Here is a 24411-nt window from a genome sequence, read left to right on the forward strand (position 1 = left end):
TCAATTTTCCTTCAAAATATCAACACTCTTATAGCATACCAGAGATTCTGAAGGACCTGACCCCACCCCTCAGTCCAGGCCAATCAGAGCATTGCAGTTGAGCAGGGGACCCAAATTAGACCAATCAGCTTGAATACCAGAACTGTGTTGCAAAACATAGGAAAAAGGCACCCTCTTTCCATTAAGGTCTGTAAGCTGGCAGATGGTGCTATGTGGAGATGCTCCTCTCCAAAAATGAAGCTCATTAGAGTGATGGAGAAATTGAGTCCACATATTTTCATTTGAATGAATCCTGGATGTGTAGCTTTGCCTAAACTTATTCCTACCCCTGGACATTCGACCTGTTGCATGTGAAAGTCAGTAATTTTTTTTAGTTTTCTTAAAGATTTGAATTAGGTGTTCTTCATTTAACATGAAAAAGATTCCAGGTTAATAAACTCTCTTGACAAAATATATATTTTTTCAGAAACTTAAAATTGTGCCACAAGAGGAATTTTTTTCCTGGGAGAAGTGTTATCCTATCAATTCTTAGTATTAACTATCATCTTAGTGTTAAGTTTTTTACCAGTTTTGAGGGGGAAAAAGGTGGATTATGGACATTTTTATCAAGGATTCTTGTATTTTTTTCTAAGGAAAATAAAGAGATAAGAAGCTAGTTTCCTCATCATCTAATCAGCTTCTGGTTAGAGCTTGGTGATTAGCCAAGGTTTCTTAAGATGGTACTTTCCTAGTGGTTCAGTGGTAAAGAATTTGCCTGACAGTGCAGGAGACATGGGTTCAATCCCTAGGTTAGGGAGATCCCCTGGAGAAGGAAATGGCAATCCACTCCCGAATTCTTGTCTGGGAAATTCCATGGACAGAGGAGCCTGGTGGGCTACAGTCCATGGGGTCTGAAAAGGGTCGGGCCCAACTTAGCAACTAAAACAACAACAAACATGACTGATTACTAACAGCATCTGGAGGACTTTTTAAAACACAAATTTGTAAATCTCCATCTAAACCTGCTGAATGGTATTCTCTGGGAAAAGTCCTTAGAATCTTAAAAACATTCTATGAGAGATTGTAATAAACAGATAGGTTTGCAAACAATCAGAAGTTTGCAGTCTATTTTGGTTTCCAACTGAGGTGGTAGTTCTTTATTCTGCTGGTATATATTCACTTATTTATTCATTCAGGCATTATTTCTACTTTGTTAAACCTGTCCAGAGGAAAGCAAGGATGAATGAGATGTAGCCCTGATTCATAAAGATCACAGTCTGGTTGAAGAGATTCACCATAAATAAATGTGCTGCATCTGTAATAGAAGCACTAACCAAGATCTGGGGGCAAGTTGGGGAAGAAAGAACAGCTTACTCTCCTGGCGTATTGAGCGAAGGTGCTGAGATAGATCTGTAGGCTAGGCAAGCAGAAAGGGGGAAAAAGCATTTGAGGCCTAGGAACTAGTGGATACAAAAGGGTAATGTGGTGCAAGGCCATGCAGTATTCTGGAAATGATAAGTTTGATGTAGATGGAAAAACTGCTTCCAAATATGGTTTGGGGATGAGGAAGCAAGAGGTAAATTGAGCTTGTATTATATGAAGTGCTAAAAATTTGGAGAAGACTCATGAGAATCCCTTGGACTGCAAGGAGATCCAGCCAGTCCATCCTAAAGGAGATCAGGTCCTGGGTGTTCATTGGAAGGACTGATGCTGAGGCTGAAACTCCAATACTCTGGCCACCTCATGCGAAGAGTTGACTCATTGGAAAAGACCCTGATGCTGGGAGGGATTGGGGACAGGAGGAGAAGGCGACAACAGAGGATGACATGGTTGGATGGCATCACCGACTTGATGGACATGAGTCTGAGTGAACTCCGGGAGTTGGTGCTGGACAGGGAGGCCTGGCGTGCTGCGATGCATGGGGTCACAAAGAGTCAGACATGACTGAGTGACTGAACTGAACTGAAAAATTTGGGATTTTTCTTGTGTGGCCCCACTGGTTTACATAATCCACAGATCCTACCACTTTTACCCCTTTACCTTCCTCATGAAGTCACTTTCTTCCACACCCAGCTTAAATTCCAAGATTAATCACTATCAACCTTCCTGTGAATACACTCTCAAGGTATCTGCCCACTTTCCTTTAGCCAAATTCAACTCTTATCTTCCATGCTAGCACACACACAACTGACTGTGGATGGAGAAAAATCACATTCACACTAACAAGTCACTTACATTCCTGATCACTAGCCTCATGAAAAGTAATGCCGTTAGGCAACCATATGCCGTTGTCCTAGTCCACTCACTCACCTGGATTATTACATCATACTTTTTCATCAAACCTCAACACCTTTCCAAGTTCTTACTCTCAGATGACCTTTCTCTTCACTGAGAAAACTGAAATCGTGAGAAGAGGGCTTCTACACACCTCCACTACCACATGAACACACCTACCTGCTCCTCTGCCAATTCACCCTACCCGATCTCCTATCCAGGCTCTTAGCCAGGACTAACCCTGTTACCTGTGTGTACCCACCTTCTCTCAACTCCTCGAAGTTATTGCTGCAACGTCTCCCTCTATCTTCTGGATGCTTTTTGGTTCCCATCGTACCACTCTCATTAGCATAAAAGTATGCTGTTATTCTCTCATCTTGAAAAATGTCTTTATTTACCCTACTCCTCCTCTAGCGTATGCCCCATTTCTCTTCTTCCTTTTATAGCAAAACTCCTTGAAAGAATTTTCTGTAATAGGCAGGATCTCCAACTTCTTTCCTTCCATTCTTCTTGAACCCACTCTGCAGAAACTGTCCTTTTTGGTAGCATCAGTGACCTCAATTCTTGGACTTCCTCTTCCTTGATCTGTCATTATTCAGTTTCTGTCATTTGGATCCATTTCTTCCCACTTTTTGGTTAAGAGTCTTAGTCTTTGGTGGTTCTTTCTCATCTCCCTTAACTTAAATATTCAAGGGTCCCACAGCTTAGGCCTTCAACTTCTCTTTTCTACCCACATGTACTCTTTTGGAAATTTAATTCAGTCTAATGACTCTAAATACCATCTTTAGGCTGATAACACCCATATTTGTATTTGCAGCCTGGACCTCTCTCCTGAACTCCAGATTCATAAGCCCAACTTTCTACTTAGCTTCTCTACTTGCATTTCTTATAGGAATCTCAAACCTAAAAATATCCAAGTCTATGCTTTAATATCACCCCACCCTTAAAACCTGTTTCATTTGCACTTTCCCATTTCAGAAAATGCCATGTCTTTTCTATAATTACTCAGATCAAAGCTTCAGAATCATCCTCTTTCTTTTAAACCCCACATTCAACACTGTATCCCAGACATCATCATGACTCATGCCTCATCTCCTTCTAGTCATTACTCAAATATCATCCACTGATAGTGGCCTTCCTTGGACATCCAATTTGAGATTACATACACACACACGTCTTACCTCCTTTCTCTTCTTTACTTTTCTTCTTAGCACTTTATCTTTAGCTAACTTGCTATGTATTTTATTTGTCATTTCTCCATTAGAATGCAAGCCACATAAAGATAGCTATTTTAACCTATTTTGTTTACTGTATCTCTACTGTCTTGACTCACTAGAGTCATAGGAGAAGTTGACTCACAGGAGAAGTTCAATATTTGAATGCACAAATGAAAAGACATGTAAAGGATGATGTGTGGCAGATCTATTAAAGCATGATTTTGTTAGATCTGTTTTTTAAGTCCGTAAACCTGGAGGAGGAAGACAGGCTAGTGGACGAAGATTTGTGCTTGTTCATGCTCAGTTGCTCAGTCGTATCTGACTCTTTGCAATCCTGTGGATTGTAGCCAGCCAGGCTCCTTTGTCCATGGGACTTCCCAGGCAAGAATACTGGAGTGGGTTGCTATTTCCTACTCCAGGTAATGGTCCTACACAAGGGATGGAACACACACCTCCTACATTGGCAGGTGGATTCTTTACCACTGAGCCACCAATGAAGCCCAGACAAAGATGAGTGGCTGGAAAACAATTTAGAGGCTACTAGTAAAAACAAAAAAACTGCACCTTGAACTAAGGCAGTGGTGGTAGAAATAGAAGGAGGTGAGCTAGACCAACTGGGGTAGGAATTAGGAAAGACAAGATGGTCCTAGTGTGTAGAGGGCTATTAGTAATGATTTAACCTGCTTCAAACAAGAGGTGGAGGCAGTTATATCCTTCTTGTCTCTGACTCAAACTTGGCTCTGCCCTCAACTCTAATATTATTTCTGGATCTTGGGTCAAGTCCTGTTCTGGATGCCTTCCTGTATGTGTAACTTTAGGCAAGATACTTTCCTTGGCTTGCAGCTATATAACTCTAATCTCTGCTTCTGTCTCACATGATTTTCTCTCTGTGTGTCTGTGTCTTCACATGACATCCTTACAAGGACACAGTCATAGGATTTAGGTGTTACTCAAATCCAGAATAACCTCATCTTAATTACATCTATGAAGAATCTAAATCCAAATTGGGTCATATTGTGAAGTTCCACATGGATTTGAATGTTGGAGGGACAATTCCAGAGAAAGAAGTTGGACATTTAGAGTAAACTATTATTATCAATTTGTATTTTATAAATCACAGTCTTCATACAGCATTTAGTTTGCTTAAAGGGGAGGAAACTTGGAATTACCTGTAAGTTTGTGGATGAAAACAAAATTATTAACTTCTTGCTTTCCCCAAGTGTAGGAGAGATAGGATGCTATGGGTGTTTTAGGCCTAATAAATCAAAATGATAAATGATTGTTTATATAAAGCTCTTGGCACATTACTTAGTATTCATACATTCTACAAATCTTTCTTGGGCACTCGCTGTGTGACAGCCACTAAGCTAGATGCTGTGGACACAACGGGAAATAGAGAGATGTGATTCTTGCCCTCACAGAGCTCGAAGTGTAGTGGTGGAGGCAGACGTTAAACATTCAGCAAAGATATGCGTGTAAGGGTAAATAGAAATCCAGAAAGAAGAAAATTTTAATTTTCCCTATTGTAAAAATGGTAAAGAGATTCTTCTCTCTGCCTTTTCTTTCAGTGCATTTCTTTAGAATACTTGAAATTTCAAATTCTTTGTTTCTCTTAAAAACCTAAGCCTTTTGCCAACTTTATAACCCAGGAATGTCTTTCTCAAGGACCTGAGAGCCATCTTTTTGAAATGGAATCATCAAGGAATATAGAGTGAAAGACAACAAGAGCCAGACAGAAATTAAAGTGGTGATGGTATAGTTTATGCAGGAACTATTGGAATAGGGGAAGAGAGACCTGAGTACAGAGTTCCATTCTGCATACAACAAGGGTCAGTGGGGACTTACAGCCAAGGAGCAAGGTGAAGAGGGGTTTGTGGATAAAAAATTACTTAAAGAAAACAGCACAGATAAGGAGTTTTCTGGCTAAAAAGATTTGATGGAATTATTAAGGAAGGCAGACCAGGAGGTAAGGTATTGAGGATGGGGGAGGGGTGGGGTAGAAGGAGGAATTCAACCAGATATCATGGTTAGAAGATTTTCATAGGATGACCCAGCAGGATTCTTGCTAAAATTAAGTGTGAGGCCTATTCAGAGAGGATTCAGGGCCGTCTTACTAAAGTTTGATTAAAGATGGAGTCTTTCTTCATAACACCCCTATCTCCCAGTTTCTGTGGGAGGGTAAGAGCTTACTCCAGCAGATGCCTTGCTCCAAAACTACCTTCTTTCATAAAGACATGAGTTTTTTCTCTTTGGATAAAGCCTACTGGCTAACACAGATGGTCATTCCAATTACCAGGTAAATGTAGGATGAACACTGACAAATGGTGCTGTCATGTCCTCTTGTTTGAGGCCTCGTTAATCATTTGAGAACGTGTAGGGGATGGGTTGTATCTGCCTGGCAATATAAAGGGATTAGGTTTATTTCCATCTGCCATCTTTACAGGGGATTTCCTGTGATACAAATCATATTCTGGTTTAATGTTTATTTAGCAATAAAACTGTTTCCTTTGCCTTCTACTGCTGTGGAGAGGTTTTCTGAGTTGCCAAGAGATTTGGGGTTTAATTGTGTTTCCCCATAAAGGGGAATGAGAATTCTCAAGCACTATTGGTGAAAGGGAAATCTGGGCCAGCCATTCTAGAAAGTTCTCAGATGGTATTTTAGTGACGCCCAATAATTTAGAATTATTGGAGGCAAAAGGCAAAACAATAATTCTATTCCTGGCATATATCCCAGAGAAAATGTCCTTCAGAAAACAATTACAAGGATGTTCAATATCATATCGTTTACTATAGTCAACCTAGATGCCCATCACTAGGGAAACAAATAAAAGATAAAACATGGTAGATGTATATAATGGAATAATGTAGTACAGAAACAACAAACTACATGGATATACAGAAATAAGGATCAATCTTCAAATAGCACAGAAGGAAACACAAGCAAAATACAATTTATAGCACACTAACTTTTACATAAAAAATATGGACACACAAAATAGTACTGCCTGTTTTTCAAAGATAGATGCACAACTCAAGGTTTAAAAGAAACATTAAACTAATGCCTGTTATTGGAATGGGGGTGGAACTGTATATAAAATAAAATAAGGGCCTTATATGGACAAATGATGATACTGTGCTGTGAGCTGAGGATATAATCAACTTTCTGAGCCTGTTGTGTGTGTGTATGCTCAGTCGTGTCTGTTCTGAGCCTGAGGTATAGTAAAAGACACAAAAGAAAGAAGGCAGAGGAAAGAATTCTCCCACACAAAGAACTGATCAGCTTTCTAGTGAATTAAGATTACCATCTCTTCTTAAATTCACTGTCCTTCAATTTGCTACCATAAATCTAAATACAAACAGAACGAGGAAGGTAAAATAAGGAGGTTATGTTGTCTCAAGCAGAGTAAGTGCCTTTTGACAATTCCATTCTAGCTGCCCTTTAAGAAAAGCTTGTGCATTAATTACATGTCAACAAATCATGGACAGAGAATATATGACTTTTTTAGATAGACTCATCAGAAACAGCATTATGTTGGTCTAATTAAAATTTTATTTCAGGACATCTTTTACCTTTTAATTGAATCATATATGTTCATTTCCAGACATTGGTAATAAGAGGACCCCTACCGATGACTTTATGTTGCCACATAATCATCTCTTCCACTGCTGAAGTAAATCCTAAATTGTGCTACCTTCATGTTTTCATGATATATCAAGCTCAAACATGTGACAGCAAATTTTCACAGATAATCTAACAAATTATTAACTGGAAAGTACTCATTTGCATAAGGATCAAATGTCAACAAGAACATAAAAATTAAACCAGCATTTGAAATCTCCAGATTTTTCATTTTCTGACATTAAACTTGAAGACATTACAAAGCCAAATTGTAATTTAGATGTATCCACTATTACCAGTAAGAATAAGGCTTTGAGGGAAATCAATCTGACTATCAATTCAAAAGATTTTAGTTAACAAAGATTTTCTTATTTAGGTCTATAAAGTCATCTTTATTTTGTTTAAATGATTCTTCTTTAATTCAAGTGGTGACATGATAAGTGTGCCATAATCAGTGGTACTATATCTTCCCAATTGTTTTCAGGTTCAAGATTCCTTTATCCATAAGTAAATGTAAATTTATGTTTTGGCCCTTACCTAGGGTTGTGAACAGACCGATGAATGAAGCAAAGTCTTCTTTCACTTAGACTGTTTGACTTTTAATGGCTTCAATTTCTATTGTTTCTTGTACAGACACATAAAACTATATCATAAAGAAGCTTTAAAATGGGAAAAGGTGATTAACAAGAATGGTCACTGATTCTGCATTCTTCTTCTGGTTTTAACTATAATCACCTTTTGCTCCAAATACCATCCAGAATAAGCTAACAACAAGCAATTCTGTCCTGAGGCAATTGCTCAGGACAAAGGCTTTAGCTTGGCAACTTATCAGTGGTTACCAGTCCACAGCCATATAGTAAACTCTGACTCAACTGCTGACCAAAGCCTTGACCTTTACCTAGAAATAACATTCTTAAAATTACTCATTATATAGTATAAAGAAAACAGTTAGCTCTCTCCCAGTCTTTTACTGATTAGATAAACCACAACAGATTTCTAACAATCCAAAGTAGATAACCCCTATACTGTTATGCAAAAGAGTTGTATCTCCCAAAACGAGAAGTTTGATTTACATAATTCACCTGAAGAAGCTGAAGCTGAACAGTTCTATGAAGACCTACAAGACCTTCTAGAACTAACACCCAAAAAAGATGTCCTTTTCATTGTAGAGGACTGGAATGCAGAAGTAGGAAGTCAAGAGATACCTGGAGTAACAGGCAAATTTGGCCATGGAGTACAAAATGAAGCAGGTCAAAAGCTAACAGAGTTTTGCCAAGAGAACGCACTGGGCATAGCGAACACCCTCTTCCAACAACACAAGAGAAGACTCTACACATGGACACCACCAGATGGTCAAGACTGAAATCAGATTGATTATATTCTTTGCAGCCAAAGACGGAGAAGCTCTACATAGTCAGCAAAAACAAGACCGGGAGGTGACTGGCTCAGATCATGAACTTCTTATTGCCAAATTCAGACTTAAATTGAAGAAAGTAGGGATAACCACTAGGCCATTCAGGTATGACCTGAATAAAACCTCTTATGATTATACAATGGAAGTGACAAATAGATTCAAGGGATTAGATCTGATAGACAGAGTGCCTGTAGAACTGTGGATAGAGGTTTGTGACATTGTACAGGAGGCAGTGATCAAGACCATCCCCAAGAAAAAGAAATCAAAAAGGCAAAATGGTTGTCTGAGAAGGCCTTACAAATAGCTGAGAAAAGAAGAGACGCTAAAGGCAAAGGAGAAAAGGAAAGATATACTCATCTGAATGCAGAGTTCCAAAAGAATAGCAAGGAGAGATAAGAAAGCCTTCCTCAGTGATCAATGCAAAGAAATAGAGGAAAACAAAAGAATGGGAAAGACTAGAGACTCTTCAAGAAAATTAGAGATACCAAGGGAACATTTATGAGCACAATAAAGGACAGAAATAGTATGGACCTAATAGAAGCAAAAGATACTAAGAAGAGGTGGTAAGAATACACAGAAGAACTATACAAAAAAGATCTTCATGACCCAGATAACCACGGTGGTGTGATCATTCACCTAGAGACAGTCATCCTGGAATGCAAAGTCAAGTGGGCCTTAGAAAGCATCACTAGGAACAAAGCTAGTGGAGGTGATGGAATTCCAGTTGAGCTATTTCAAATCCTAAAAGATGATGCTGTGAAAGTGCTACACTCAGTATGCCAGCAAATCTGGAAAACTCAGGAGTGGCCACAGGACTGGAAAAGGTCAGTTTTCATTCCAATCCCAAAGAAAGGCAATGCCAAAAAATGTTTAAACTACCGCACAATTGCACTCATATCTCATGCTAGCAAAGTAATGCTCAAAATTCTCCAAGCCAGGCTTCAACAGTCTGTGAACCGTGAACTCCCAGAAGTTCAAGTTGGATTTAGAAAAGGCAGAGGAACCAGAGATCAAATTGCCAACATTCTCTGGATCATCGAAAAAGCAAGAGAGTTCCAGAAACATATCTATTTTTGCTTTATTGACTACACCAAAGCCTTTGACTGTGTGGATCATAACAAACTGTGGAAAATTCTTAAAGTGATGGAAATACCAGACCACCCGACCTGCCTCCTGAGAAATCTGTATGCAGGTCAAGAAGAAACAGTTAGAATTGGACATGGAACAACAGACTGGTTCCAAATCAGGAAAGGAGTACGTCAAGGCTGTATATTTTCCTCCTGCTTATTTAACTTATATGCAGAGTGCATCATGAGAAATGCTGGGCTAGATGAAACACAAGCTGAAATCAAGATTGCCGGGAGAAATATCAATATCCTCAGATATGCAGATGATACCACCCTTATGGCAGAAAGTAAAGAAGAACTAAAGAGCCTCTTGATGAAAGGGAAAGAAGAGAGTGAAAAAAGTAGGCTTAAAACTCAACATTCAGAAAACTAAGATCATGGCATCAGTTCAGTTCAGTTCAGTTCAGTTGCTCAGTCATGTCTGACTCTTTGTGACCCCATGAACTGCAGCATGCCAGGCCTCCTTGTCCATCACCAACTCCGGGAGTTTACACAGACTCATGTCCATTGAGTTGGTGATGCCATCCAACCATCTCATCCTCTGTCATCCCCTTCTCCTCCTACCTTCAATCTTTCCCAACACCAGGGTCTTTTCAAATGAGTCAGCTCTTCACATCAGGTGGCCAAAGTACTGGAGTTTCAACTTCAACATCAGTCCTTCCAATGAACACCCAGCACTGATCTCCTTTAGGATGGACTGGTTGGATATCCTTGCAATCCAAGGGACTCTCAAGAGTCTTCTCCAACACCACAGTTCAAAAGCATCAATTCTTCTGCACTCAGCTTTCTTTATAGTCCAACTCTCACATCCATACATGACTACTGGAAATACCATAGCCTTAACTAGATGGACCTTTGTTGACAAGCAATGTCTCTACTCTTTAACATGCTCTCTAGGTCGGTCACAACTTTTCTTCCAAGGAGTAAGCATCTTTTAATTTCATGGCTGCAGCCACCGTTTGCAGTGATTTTGGAGCCCCCCCCCCCCCAAATAAAAGTCATCCACGGAACGTCATGGCAAACAGATGGGGAAACAGTGGAAACAGTGGCTGATATTTTTGGGGGGAGGTGGCCGCCAAAATCACTGCAGATGGTGACTGCAGACATGAAATTAAAAGACACTTGATCCTTGGTAGAAAAGCTATGACCAACCTAGACAGCATATTAAGAACCAGACACATTACTTTACCAACAAAGGTCTGTCTAGTCAAAGCTATGGTTTTCCCAGTAGTCATGTATGGATGTGAGAGTTGGACTATAAAGATAGCTGAGTGCCGAAGAATTGATGCTTTCAAACTGTGGTGTTGGAGAAGACTCTTGGGAGTGCCTTGGACTGCAAGGAGAATCAACCAGTCCATCCTAAAGGAAATCAGTCCTGAATATTCATTGGAGGGACTGATGCTGAAGCTGAAGCTCTAATACTTGGCCATTTGATGTGAAGAACCAAGCCACTGGAAAAAACCCTGATGCTGGGAAAGATTGAAGGCAGGAGGAGAATGGGATGACAGAGGATAAGATGGTTGGATGGCATCACTGACTCAATGGACATGAGTTTGAGTAGGCTCCAGGAGTTGGTGATGGACAGGGAAGCCTGGCATGCTGCAGACTATGGGGTCGCAAAGAGTAGGATAGGATGAGTGACTGAACTGAACTGAACTGAATTCATCTAATTGACTTCTGATTCAATTTCTTAATCTAAAAATTTAGATATTGAAACTATTGTTATCTATACACTCTATAGTCAGGTCATCTTGTTCAGTTAGATTTTCAGAGATGATAATACAAATCAGATTTTTCTGGTCCTTTTTTAAATCTCCTAAACCACAAATCTTTTAATTAATTTTAGTTAATTAATGACAAACTGAAATTTCTGAGGAATAAAAAACATGCAAGTAAAACTTATCTTTTTCTATGTTTATGTATGTTTACATTTATATATGTTACATAAACAGTCAATATTACAAGTAAAATATTTGAAATGAAAATATAGTAAAATATCTGCAGTCATATGTTTCAGGAGAAAGCAGTTTTAAAATATAGTCTATTGAATGAGGCAGCCACCTGGTGACAGAAAACAGAACTTACATTATTTTGCATGAACTGAACGTCATAAATATTCTACATAAATCAACCTCAAAAAACATAATAGCGCTGTCCAACAGAAACATAATAGAAATCACACAGGTAATTTAAATTTTCTAATCGCCTCTTTTAAAATGTAAAACAAAACAAACAAACAAACAAAACCCAGTAGTTTTAATAAAGTATTTTCACGTAAACCAATATATGAAAACTATTTATCATTTCAACATGTGATCAATACATATATTTTTCATGCTAGGTCTTGTGTTTCATATTACATCTCAGTTCGGACAAGCCACCTTTCACGCGGCTGTAGCTAAATGGCTACCATGTGGAACAGCGCTTATCTAGAGAATGAAATGAGACCAGCAGTTTGATAGCCTAAGTTCATTCATTTCTCAGCCCTCTGTCCACTCTTAAAAGTTCCTCCCATCCCCGCTTTAAATTTTACTTTATTTTGTAAAAGTTTGGCCACCAGTATACTTTGGAGTGCTTAAACGACCCTCAAAAGCTTGTCGGCGAACGACAAGAAGACCGTTGGAGGGTCCAGGTCTTCTCTGGAGATCACTAGGGCATTAGGTTGGCCTGCGCTGTCCTTCGATTCGGCTCGCTCTGCGCTCAGCGGCTTCCGGCTGCGGTCAGGTACATTCCGGGAGAGCGGCGGTCGCCGGCGTTTGGACCGAGGGGCGCGTGGGGATATCAGGGCCTGGGGTGTCCGGCCGCCTTGTGACATCACAGCATCATGCTTTGGGGGTTCAAGTTCAGCGAGGCTCCTGGCTTCCACACCCCGAAGGTCAAAGATTTTCAGTGGGAAACAGCCGGGACTGGAAGAGGCAACGACTAGGTCCCCGCTGTAAGTCGTTGCTTCCCAAGCGGGCCTCTGATCTGGCGAAGGCGGGTGAAAAGACACATGCAGAGTCCAAAAGACCCGCGGAGCGGGGCGTTCCTCCCCACCATTTCCCAGGAGCACCAGCGGGGTCTTCCGGATGGACCCCTACCTCTGCTGATTGGTTGTAGCTTGCTGCCACGTGATCCAGAAACTGGTCGGCCACCGCTTTCCCCGCCCCTCTCACCCCCTCCCCACCCGGAGGTCGCGGGAGGCGGAGAGCAGGTTTCCTAGGTAACCGCAGCGGGCAGTTGTGTACACACCAGGCCACAGGAAAGGGAGGGTGTCCAGCCTGCTGCTGCAAGACTGGGATTAAGAGGCGGGAGTGGACGCTACTCTGTCTCCGATTGCCCCGGAATCCATCCTGTCTCTGGATAAGGTGAGTGACTATAACCTGGTGGCCTTTGGGAGTACCTCATCTCTAAGCAAGACCCAGGAGTCTTTGCTCCCCTCTCCTCACTCTCTCTCTGGCCACACCAGGAGGAAGATAAGAGAAAAGCAACGTTGAGGTCAAAAGACCCTTGTAATGGTGCAGTGGAGATGATGATAATAATGAGAGACAGTGACGTGACTTTATCTGAGGCCATCAGGTTTACCGGAGCAAAGCTGAAGAAGAAAAGGAGAGGGAGGGTGGCACACAGCCATCTGTGCAGCCTTTACTGAGAAAAGGAAGTGCTCCTTGGACACCCTTGGTACCGCTCACCTAGAACTGGAAGGGCATTTGTTTGGCGCATCAGTAATAATAGATGGGATTCTGATCGCTTTATACCCAAGGCAGGAAACAATTTGACCATACAGGCCTTGTAGTTTGTAGAAAAGAAATTGATTTTCTCACAATGACACTTTCCCCAGCTCTCATGGCAGACAGAAACATGGTCCTTTGAATTCTATTTATTGTTCTACTCTGACCAGTCATGTAAAACTTAAGGTATTAGGTTGGCCAAATGCTTTAGGTATCATCTTGTGGAAAACCCAAATGAACTTTTTAGCCAACCCAATATTTCTTTAAGTTATACCATATAGGACCCTGTGGCATGACAACTAATTCAAACCATACAATAAATTGCTATCAAATACCAAGCATGTGTCAGGCACTGTGATAGGGTGGTTGTCCCTGCCTTCAGTGAACATGTAACCTGGTAAGGAACAAAGACCTGGAAGTATCACAGTACAGTAGGACAGGTGTATATATGCCATATTCTGGCCTTTATTGGAATTATGAGCAGGAGAATGATTATAATACAGACAGAATTAAAGTCTTCACATAGAAGACCCTTGATTTAAATTTTTAAGGGCATATGGAGTATGCCATAAAGTCAAGGGAAAGTTAGGGAGGGGAAACAGCATATGCCAAAGTACAGAAATATCCCATGCCATTCAGAGAACTATAGTTGTGGCCAGAGCCTGGGATGCTCTCAGGAATTTATAGTTGATGAGCTTGAAAGGTAGGCAGGAGTTAGAGTTTGGACACCATGAATACCTTGCAAGGGTATTCATGCCTACTCCCCTTAGTAGCGTGAGCGAATTTCCCTTTTGGGAGGTTGCTGGCTTCCCAGGTGACTCAGTGGTAAAGAATCCGCCTGCAATGCGGGAGACACAGGAGATGTGGGTTCAATTTCTGGGTCGGGAAGGTCACCTGGAGAAGGATAATGGCAACCCACTCCAGTATTCTTGCCTGGAGAATCCTATGGACAGGGGAGCCTGGCAGGCTACAGTCCATGGAGTCGCAAAGAGTCAGACATGACTGAGTAATTGGCATCATGGTAATATAGAGGATAGATTGGCAGGAAGTGAGACTATAGGGAAAACTTCTGTTAAGTTGAAGTAATGAAAACCTGAATCAAAACAGAAGCAATTGGATAGAGGGGAGAAAAAAAAAAACTTGATAGACATTTAACAAGTACACTTTAGAAGTACGTATATGCGGAATGATTTAATGAATGAGCAAAAGTGGGGGAAAGAATGAAAGAGTGATTGAGCATCAGTTCCAGGCTTCTTACTTGAATAATTAGAACAATGATGTCATTTACCAAGAGAAAATATGCATTAGGAGAAGCAGGTTGGCTAGAAAATATAATAAGTTCAGTTTTGAACATACTGAGTTTGAGACACATTCTGATGGAGCTTTCCATGTGGGTAGTTGGGTTATTGAACAGAAAAAAGCAAGATAAAAATTAGTAATTTTCCACCAAGAAGGATACTATTAATCAGAAAATTAGGCATTAAATAACAAGTAGAGAAAAGTCAAGGAGAAAAAGTCAAACCAAAAAAGAAAACTTAAAGAGTTATCAGCATCATCAGATTTCATCTCAGTCAAGTTAAGAGCTAAAACATGTCCAGTGTCTTTGACATTAAACCAGTGTTGACCTGGAAAAAGAAGATGCAGTTGCCTGAGGTGTCCCCACTGAGACAGCAGTAAATTGAGAACTGAATAGAGGTACTGAAGTGTTGCTAATTACTCCCTATGTTTGCTAATGCTCTAATATGGTGCTAATGACATATCTAAAAGGTTTTTGTAAAGGGATCTAAAATCAGCTAATCATTGAATATAGGATAGGAGAACTTTTTTTTTTTAAGATAATAATGACCTAATATTTGTGTATGAAGAGAAAAGAGACCCTAGAGAAGGAAAGATGGGAATAAATGAAAAGAAGAAAAATTTGGCAGATCAGTGTTCTGAAGAGTCTGAAGAGAGTGGGTTGAGTACACAGGAAAAGGGAATCATTTGGGACAGGAGAAAGAATACTTTTTCTAAGATGAATCAGAAAATGAAATAAACACAGCTGACTCTTGAACAATCCACATATAACTCATAGTTAGCCAGCTTATCCTTTGTTTCTCCTTATCCTCAAATTCAGGAAGGCATGGACCATGTCAGTCAGTCATTTCAGTTGCTCAGTCATGTCCAACTCTTTGTGACCCCATGGACTGCAGCATACCAGGCTTCCCTGTCCATCACCAACTCTTGGAGCTTGCTCAAATTCATGGCCATCGAGTCAGTGATGCCATCCAACCATCTCATCCTCTGTCATCCCCTTTTCTTCTTGCCTTCTGTCTTTCCCAGCATCAGGGTCTCTTCCAGTGAATCAGTTCTTCACATCAGGTGGCCAAAGTACTGGAGCTTCAGCTTCAGCATCAGTCCTTCCAATGAATACTCAGGACTGATTTCCTTTAGGTTTGACTTGTTTGATCTCCTTGCAGTCCAAGGGACTCTCAAGTGTCTTCTCCAACACCACAGTTCAAAAGCATCAGTTCTTCACCACTTAGCTTTTTTTGTGGTCTAACTCTCATAAGCATACATGACTACTGGAAAAGTCATACCTTTGACTAGATGGACCATTGTCAGTAAAGTAATGTCTCTGCTTTTTAATATGCTGTTTAGATTTGTCATAGCTTTTCTTCCAGGGAGCAAGCATCTTTTAATTTCATGGCTGCAGTCACCATCTGCAGTGATTTTGGAGCCCAAGAAAATAAAGTCTGTCACTGTTTCCATTGTTTCCCCATCTGTTTGCCATGAAGTGATGGGACCAGATGCCATGATCTTAGTTTTCTGATTGTTGAGTTTTAAGCCAGCTTTTTCAGCCTCCTCTTTCACTTTCATCAAGAGGCTCTTAGTTCCTCTTCACTTTCTGCCATAAGGGTGGTGTCATCTGCATGTCTGAGGTATTGATATTTCTCCCTGCAATCTTGTTTCCAGCTTGTGCTTCATCCAGTCTGGCATTATGCATGATGAACCATGTAGTACTGTAGTATTTACTATGGGAAAATATCTGCATATTAGTGGGCCTGTGCAGTTCAAACCTGTGTTACTCAAGGGTCAGCTATATATTTTAAGAGGTATGGGAATTTAAGAAGTGTCTATCTCATGGTATCATGGCATCATTGTTCTCTGTGAAAATAGGAACAAGATCATCTACTGAGTGAGAGAGAGAACTTGAGGTGAGTGGTGAAAGTTTAAAATAGTCCAGATGTTGTGAATCTCGGGTCTGTATCTCTGGTCCTACTCTTTAGGAGAGGAAGTTGAAGAGGAAAATATAAAATATCTGTTGCTGGATTCAACTCAGGTTAGAGACCGAGCATTTGTAGTGATTTCAACTCATATGACCAACCAGTCAAGTGAAATCTTTCAGCAGCACTCCAGAGCAGAGATCAGAAGTGACTGGATCAATCCAAGGCTTGAGATTTGAAGGATGAAAGCTATAGATGCTCCTGGTGGCTCCTGGCTCCCTGGAGAAACTTGAGAAGACCTGCAGTTTCTTAGATGGACAGGTCCTGAAAAGAGCTTTCCCAGGTGCAGGAGAGTGAGTACAAGCTGGGCATCAGGACACTCACCTCTAGATGGAATCAGAAGTTGGAAGGAAGCCTTAGGACCACTTGAGTTTGGAGAAAACATAGGAGGTTTGTGAATGCCAGAAAGGTCCATAATTATGTATTATTAATTATGCATAATCAAATAATTCAGATGTAGTTATAAAAATATATAATTTGAGGATTTTAAGTTAACTTTTGTTTCACTAATTAACTATTGAATTACAACAGGGTTTTTCCTAAGTGAGGGCACTGGTGAAGAGAAGTTAAGGTGAAGTGAAAGAAAGGTTGATATCACAAATATGCATATTTCTCTCTGAAGAAAAAGTAGTCTTTGAAAAAGAATAGATTCATGTATATGTGTAACTGAATCGCTTTGCTGTACAACTGAAACTATCACAACATTGGTAATCAACTATCCTTCAACATAAAATAAAAAGTTTGAAAGAATAAAGAAAAAATAGTCTTCTTGAATAAATGGAGAGTTATATCTTGTTCTAAAGGAAGATTCAATATTGGAAAGGTGGAAGTTTTCCCTAAATTAATTTTTTCAATCTAATCTCAGTCAGAGTCCCAAGTGAATTTTTAAAACTAAATGCAAAATAATTATAAATCTTATTTGGAAAAATAAATATGAAAGAATAACCAGAAAATTTCAAAAAAAATAAATGAGGTAGAAATTTACAATATAAATCAGTTATTAATACAAGATAATACTGTAGGAATAAATAGAGCTAACGGAAAGCACAGATTAGAAAGTCCAAAATTAGACTCAGGTACATATGATAATTTAGTGAGTAATGAAAGGAGCAGTTAATATCTTCTCTAATAGATATCTTGGGCATAGACTATAGGCTAGAAAACTTGGATCGCTGTTTGGTGACTCTGGGGGTACTAAAGGCAGGTTTTGTCCCTTGTGTGGTGGTGGGCAGACAGACTTTTCCTTTGGTGCTCACAGACATTAAACCAGAATGTAGGGGTCCCCCTTTACTTGGGATGCCATCCAAGTAAACCTAGGAGGGAAGACTGTAGTCTGCATCTCTATGTGGGCCTCTGATGGAGTATCTAAACTCCTTCAGGTAGTTCTTTGCTGCATGCTCCCTTGTCTGGCCACTCCTATGCTGTAATATTTGGGGATTGTCCAAGAATAGTATAAAGAGATAGCTGCCAATTGGAAGCAGGGAAGGAATGATCAGTATTACTTTCAGTAGATCTATCGTCTAACCACTGCTCACCATCTTCACTACAACCACCCAGTTCCAGCTGCCACCCTTTCTCACCTTATTACAACTGCTCCTTGACTGATTTCCTTGCTTCTCCCATCAACCCCTGCAGTCCATTTTCAACACAGTAGCAAGGGCAATCGTTTTCAAAACCCAAGACAGCTCATGTTATTCTTTGATTCAAAATCCTCATATAGCTTTACATCTTATTCAAAAAGAAATCCACCCCACTTCTCTGACTTCACATCCTACCAGTTTTCCACATGCTAGTAAGGTAATGCTCAAAATCCTTCAAGATTTAATAATACATGAACTGAGAACTTCCAGATGAACAAGCTGGATTTAAAAAGGGCAGAGGAACCAGAAATCAAATTGCCAACATCCGTTAGATCATAGAGAAAGCAAGGAAGTAAAAAAAAATCTATTTCTGCTTCATTGGCTACATTGAAGTCTTTGACTGTGTGGATCCAACAAACTGGAAAATTCTTCAAGAGATGGGAATACTAGACCACCTTACCTGCCTCCTGAGAAACCTGTATGCAAGTCAAGAGGCAACAGTGAGAACCGGACATGGAACAATGAATTGATTCAAAATTGGGGAAGGAGTGCGTCAAGGCTGTATATTGTAACCCTGCTTATTTAACTTATATGCAGAGTACATCATGAGAAATACCGAGTTGGCTGAAACTCAAGCTGGAATCAAGACTTCAGGGAGAAATATCAATAACCTCAGATATGCAGATGACACCACCCTAATGGCAGAAAGTGAAGAGGAACTAAAAAGCTTCTTGATGAAGGTGAAAGAGGAGAGTGAAATAGCTGGCTTAAAACTCAACAATCAGAAAACTAAGATCATGGCATCTGGTCCCATCATTTCATGGCAAATAGATGGGGCAACAATGGAAACAGTGACAAATTTTATTTTCTTGGGCTCCAAAATCACTGTGGACGGTGACTGCAGCCATGAAATTAAAAGATGCTTGCTCCTTGGTAGAAAAGCTATGACAAACCTAGACAGTGTATTAAAAGGCAGAGACATCACTTTGCCGACAAAGGTCCATCTGGTCAAAGCTATGGTTTTTCCAGTAGTCATGTATGAATGTGAGAGTTGGACCATTGAGAAAGCTGAGCCCCGAAGAATTGATGCTTTTGAACTGTGGTGCTGGAGAAGACTCTTGAGAGTCCCTTGAACAGCAAGGAGATCAGACCAGTCAAACCTAAACGAAATCAGTACTGAATATTCATTGGAAGGACTGATGCTGAAGCTGAAACTCCAGTACTTTGGCTACCTGATGCAAAGAGCCGATTCGTTGGAAATGACCCTGATTCTGGGAAATACTGAGGGCATGAGGAGAAGGGAGCGACAGAGGATGAGAGGTTGGGTGGTATCACCGCTCAATGGACGTGAGTTTGAGCAAAGTCTGGGTGATAGTGAAGGACAGGGAATCCCGGTGTCCTGCAGTCCATAGGGTCGCAAAGAGTCAAGCAAATCTGAGTGACTGAACAACAACATATTAAGACCAGGATTCCTATATTCTTATTTTTATTTATTTAAATTATTTATTTATTTTACTTTACAACATTGTATTGGTTTTATATTTTTCTAAATAGTATTTATCTGGAACAATATAATGAATATATTACAGTCTTTTGGACTCTGTGGGAGAGGGCGAGGGTGGGATGATTTGGGAGAATGGCACTGAAACATGTATATTATCATATGTGAAACAGATCACCAGTCCAGGTTCAATGCATGAGACAGGGTGCTCGGGGCTGGTGCACTGGGATGACCCAGAGGGATGGGATGGGGAGGGAGGTGGATAGGGGGTTTAGGATGGGGAACACATGTACACCCATGGCAGATTCATGTCAATGTATGGCAAAACCAATACAATATTGTAAAGTAATTAGCCTCCAATTAAAAAAGTTTATATTAAAATAAAATAAAAATTAATGACAGTAGCCTACATTTTATTGAAGCTATGTAGTTATTTAGTATTTCATACCACTAAGAAGTTGACTAATTCATTTTAATAAACACTTATTGCCATGCCTATGGTATGTTACTAAGTCCTGAGGATTCTTTTCTTTGCTAACTATACTTAGAAAACTGTATTCAGTTTGGGACATCACAACATAATAGAAAGAATGAACTGGAACTGATTCAAGGAAGAAAAACAAGAATCTTTCTAGTAAGAGAACTAAAAGTCATGAACTTGGGCAAGATAAAGGTATAGATGAGAGCTGATTATGTTCTTCAACTATTAAAGGCTCATAAAGTGGAAGAAAAATTATGCTTGTTTTATTTGAATGCAGGAGGTAAAATGACAGCGAATGGGGAGGAGTTATGGAGAGACAGAATTAAGTTCAGAATAAAAAAATAACTTTCTAAGAGAATATTTCAGATATGGAATGGACTGTCTTGGGGTCTAGACATTCTTGGTAATGTACTGTTGGAAAATGTTAAGTCACAGGTAAGTCCACCTAAGTAATGTTGATTGCTTTACATGATATGGCAGACTCTGGTACTTAGTTCAACTTTTCCTTTTTCTTAACAGATATATTATTATAACCTTTATTTTTAATGGAAGATGATTGAAAGTGAAAACGTAAACCAACACGACATAATTAAAGAACTGGTGAGTCAAAACCAGATTTCTTTTCAACTACATTTGTAAGAATATTAAATGAAATATTTTTACACCTCTCTGGAGTTTATCTAGAGATTTCTTCTATGATCTTTGGAAGTAGAGAAAAAACATATATGTGGTACAGCTTTTCTCCTTGTGAGTCAAAATGTCATCAGTAAAACACAGTTTATAATTTCTAATATCAAAAATAATTTATTATCTTAAAAAGGTAATAACCCAATTTCTTTTTTGAAAACAGTGTTTATGCAATGGTTTATCTTATGAGATGATTGGACAAGAAGGATCAGATACTTCAAAACTGGAAATGTTTTTCTCAGGGTATCCTCGTATAGTTGGATTGTCATTATTTCCTAACTTAACAAGTCTCACAGTTGTTGCTCAAGATATAAAAGAAATTTCAGGACTAGAAACTTGTTTACAGCTTAAAGAACTTTGGATTGCTGAATGCTGCATAGAGGTAAGTCTAAACATAACTTTACGTGAAGTATTTGTACTAAATTATTTGGCTTTGGAAAATAATTCATTGAAGTATATGCTTGAGGCATGGATCAAAACAGATAAATTCATACATGATGAATTAAACCCTTCACCCAGTAAAACAAAAGAAACATTTAAATGGGCAAAATATAAAAATAGATGTATACAAAGGATAAAATAGAAATAACCTAAAAATAGACACATTTTACTTTTTAATAATCAAATCAAATCAAGTAATACCCAGTATTGCTTCATAGTAAAACTGGTTTATTTTAACACTATTGGTTGTGTGAAAATTATAACATCTGTATTGAAAAGCCATATTGCAGAATAAATCAAGAGCCAGAGATAGGTATATACCTTTTGACTCAGAAATCCATATTCTAAGATTTTATCCTAGAGAAGTAATTAAAAGCAGAAAACTCTATACATAAAGTTATTTGTTGTAATATTATTTATAGTAGTTAAATTTTTGAAACAAATAATCATATGAGATTATTTCTAAGAAAATTATTATAAACATGAAATATTTTGTAAATACTGTAATTTGAAAGATTATAAAAACATTTTTTTAGATGGCTTTAAGTTTAAAAAATCCCACAAAATTGTCTAGGTATTATGACTATAACCATATAAAATAGGTATCAAATTGATTAAAATTTAGAGAATATGAAAATGGAAAATAGTTGTATTTAAGTAGAGCAATTATATGATTTTTTAATTTCAGTTCATTTTGCTGGGTATTGATTTTGCAGTCTATTCTGAAAATGTGATTTTTAAAGGAAAATGTACTTAAAATGTACCTTATTGGAAGGATTAATAAAACATAAATATTCAGCCTCCTTTTTTTTTTTTAACAGAAAATTGGAGGTCTTCAAGAATGCAGAAGTTTAGAAAAGCTGTACTTATATTATAATAAAATTTCTAAAATAGAAAATTTAGAGAAATTATCCAGATTGGAGGTTCTTTGGCTGAACCACAATGCAATTAAATATATTGAGGTAAGATAATTTCAGTGATTTGTATTTAAAGTCAATACTCCTGTAGAGTTTAACCAGTGTCCAAGAAATATTCATGACTAGTTTAATTATTGTTGAGAACTAATGCATATATAGCATATTATAACATATAGAGAACCTCATATGCATAATTTTCTTTATTCCTTCCACCATGTCTGGGAGGTAAGATGTTATTTCTTCTTTGAGAGTTAAAAATAAAAAGGAGGTTTAGAGAAGTTTTATATATAACTAGCTCTCTATGTGTTCTTTTTCCTCCGCCTCCTCTTTTCCTCTCTACTCCGCTCCCTGTTCCCTTCTCCTTCAGTAATTCTCTCCAGCTTCCAGAGAACAAGGTAGGCTGCACTGAGTTCTGAGCTTGTAAAGAAATCAGCACCCAGTGCTTGAAACACCAGGAGAGCTAACCAGCTTGCTCAGATGACTTATAAACATAGATTTTTAATGATTTCTTCTAAATTATATGTTGCCTAAATTTTTAGGGCTTGCAAACTTTGAAGAATTTAAATGATCTCAACCTTGCTGGAAATCTAATAAGCAGCATTGGTATGTATAGTTTCATTTGAAATATTAGATAATGTTACAATAATTTTTATTAGTATAAAAAGTACAGTCTTAGATTTCTTTCTTTTAGACTTTTTGTATGATGTCTTTACAAAGCATTTCTAAATCTATAATTAAAGGTTATGGAAATACTACCCATTGATCAGTGGTTACTAATTGTGCAATGTTACTGTTAGGAAAAGATGGTCATATACAACTCAGAAACATGACAAGATACGAATAGGAGGTAAAAAGAGAAATTTAACTTTTTTCTCATCTTGTTTTTTTAAATTTAAGGTCGCTGTCTTGATCCCAATGAACATCTAGAAAGATTAAACCTTTCTGGTAACCAAATATGTTCTTTCAAGGTATGTTTAAGTGGAATAATTTATTTTTATTTATCAACCTGAATCATGAGCCATGTTATTGCAGAAAATGGACTAAATATTCCCCTCTTAAAGAATAATTTAATTGTTTTGGGCTACAGAATACTTCCACAAATTTTCGCATTATCTGATAAATTGGCCCTAATGATCTGACACTATTAAAACCAAAAAAATAACTATTTAGTTGGTTTTAAGGATACCACTTTCTCTTAGTTTTTCTCCCATATTTCTGGCTATACCTCTTCATTTTTCTGGTTTTTCGTTCTCTTCTAGCACCTAAAAAATGGATTGTCCCAAGCTAGTCCAAGATCTTTTCTCATTTCTATCTGCATTCATTCTCTAATCACTCTAATCATCTTACAACTTTAAATACCTTTAACCACTGAGAGTGAAAGTGAAGTCGCTCAGTCGTGTCCGAGTCTTTGTGACCCCGTGGACTGTAGCCCATCAGGCTCTTCCATCCATGGAATTCTCCAGGTAGAATACTGGAGTGGGTTGCCATTTCCTTCTTGGGTTCTTTCCGACCCAGGGATCGAACCCAGGTCTCCTGCATTGCAGGCAGACGCTTTAACCTCTGAGCCACCAGGGAAGCCCCACTAATTACTCCTAAATTGGTATCTCTATTTTGCCTAAAAAAATCGTAGACATCTCCTATGCTAACTCAAACTGATTTCCCCTTCACCAAATCTTCATTTCCTGCAGCCTTCTCCCTTTCTCTAAAAGGCATCTCTATTCTGATAACTTAAGCCAAAATCTTTAAAGTTATTTTTGATTCCATGCCCCATATCCAGTCCATCAGCAAATTCTGTTGGCTCTACCTTCAGAATATGTCCACAGTCTGACCATTTTTTAACCGCCTGTATCACTGTTAGCCTGATTCAAGACACCATCTTCTCTTTCTTGCATTACTGAAAAAAAAACCCTCCTAACAGTTCTCCCTGTGTTTACCCTTCACTATACTCAGTCTGTTCTTTACATAGCATCCTGCCCCTTTAAATATATGTCAGATCAAATCACTTCTGCTCAAAATCCTGGCCTTGGTTTCTCATATCTTTCAGAGTAAAAACCAATTCTTACAATGGCCCATCAGATTCTATATAATCTAGTTTCCCCACTGTCTCTCTGACTACACCTTCTATCACTCTCTGCTTTGTTTACATCATTCTAGCCTCTCTGGTCTCTTCACTGTTCCTTAAATATATCTAAGACAGT

General features: G+C 38.8%; 1 protein-coding gene across 1 annotated transcript in view; it reads left to right on the forward strand.

Annotated features, from left to right (window-relative positions):
- Nucleotides 1-12854: 12854 nt before the first annotated feature.
- Nucleotides 12855-24411, forward strand: part of LRRC9 (leucine rich repeat containing 9) — a 112077-nt gene continuing 100520 nt past the window's right edge. Inside the window, exons 1-6 of the mRNA XM_043472953.1 lie at nucleotides 12855-12977; nucleotides 20688-20768; nucleotides 21019-21237; nucleotides 22118-22258; nucleotides 22753-22816; nucleotides 23111-23181. Coding sequence (XP_043328888.1) covers nucleotides 20721-20768; nucleotides 21019-21237; nucleotides 22118-22258; nucleotides 22753-22816; nucleotides 23111-23181 — 543 coding nt within the window. The 5' untranslated portion in view covers nucleotides 12855-12977; nucleotides 20688-20720. The remainder of the gene's footprint in view (nucleotides 12978-20687; nucleotides 20769-21018; nucleotides 21238-22117; nucleotides 22259-22752; nucleotides 22817-23110; nucleotides 23182-24411) is intronic.

The sequence above is a fragment of the Cervus canadensis genome, chromosome 6, assembly GCF_019320065.1.
Source record: "Cervus canadensis isolate Bull #8, Minnesota chromosome 6, ASM1932006v1, whole genome shotgun sequence".
Classification (NCBI taxonomy): Eukaryota; Metazoa; Chordata; class Mammalia; order Artiodactyla; family Cervidae; genus Cervus; species Cervus canadensis.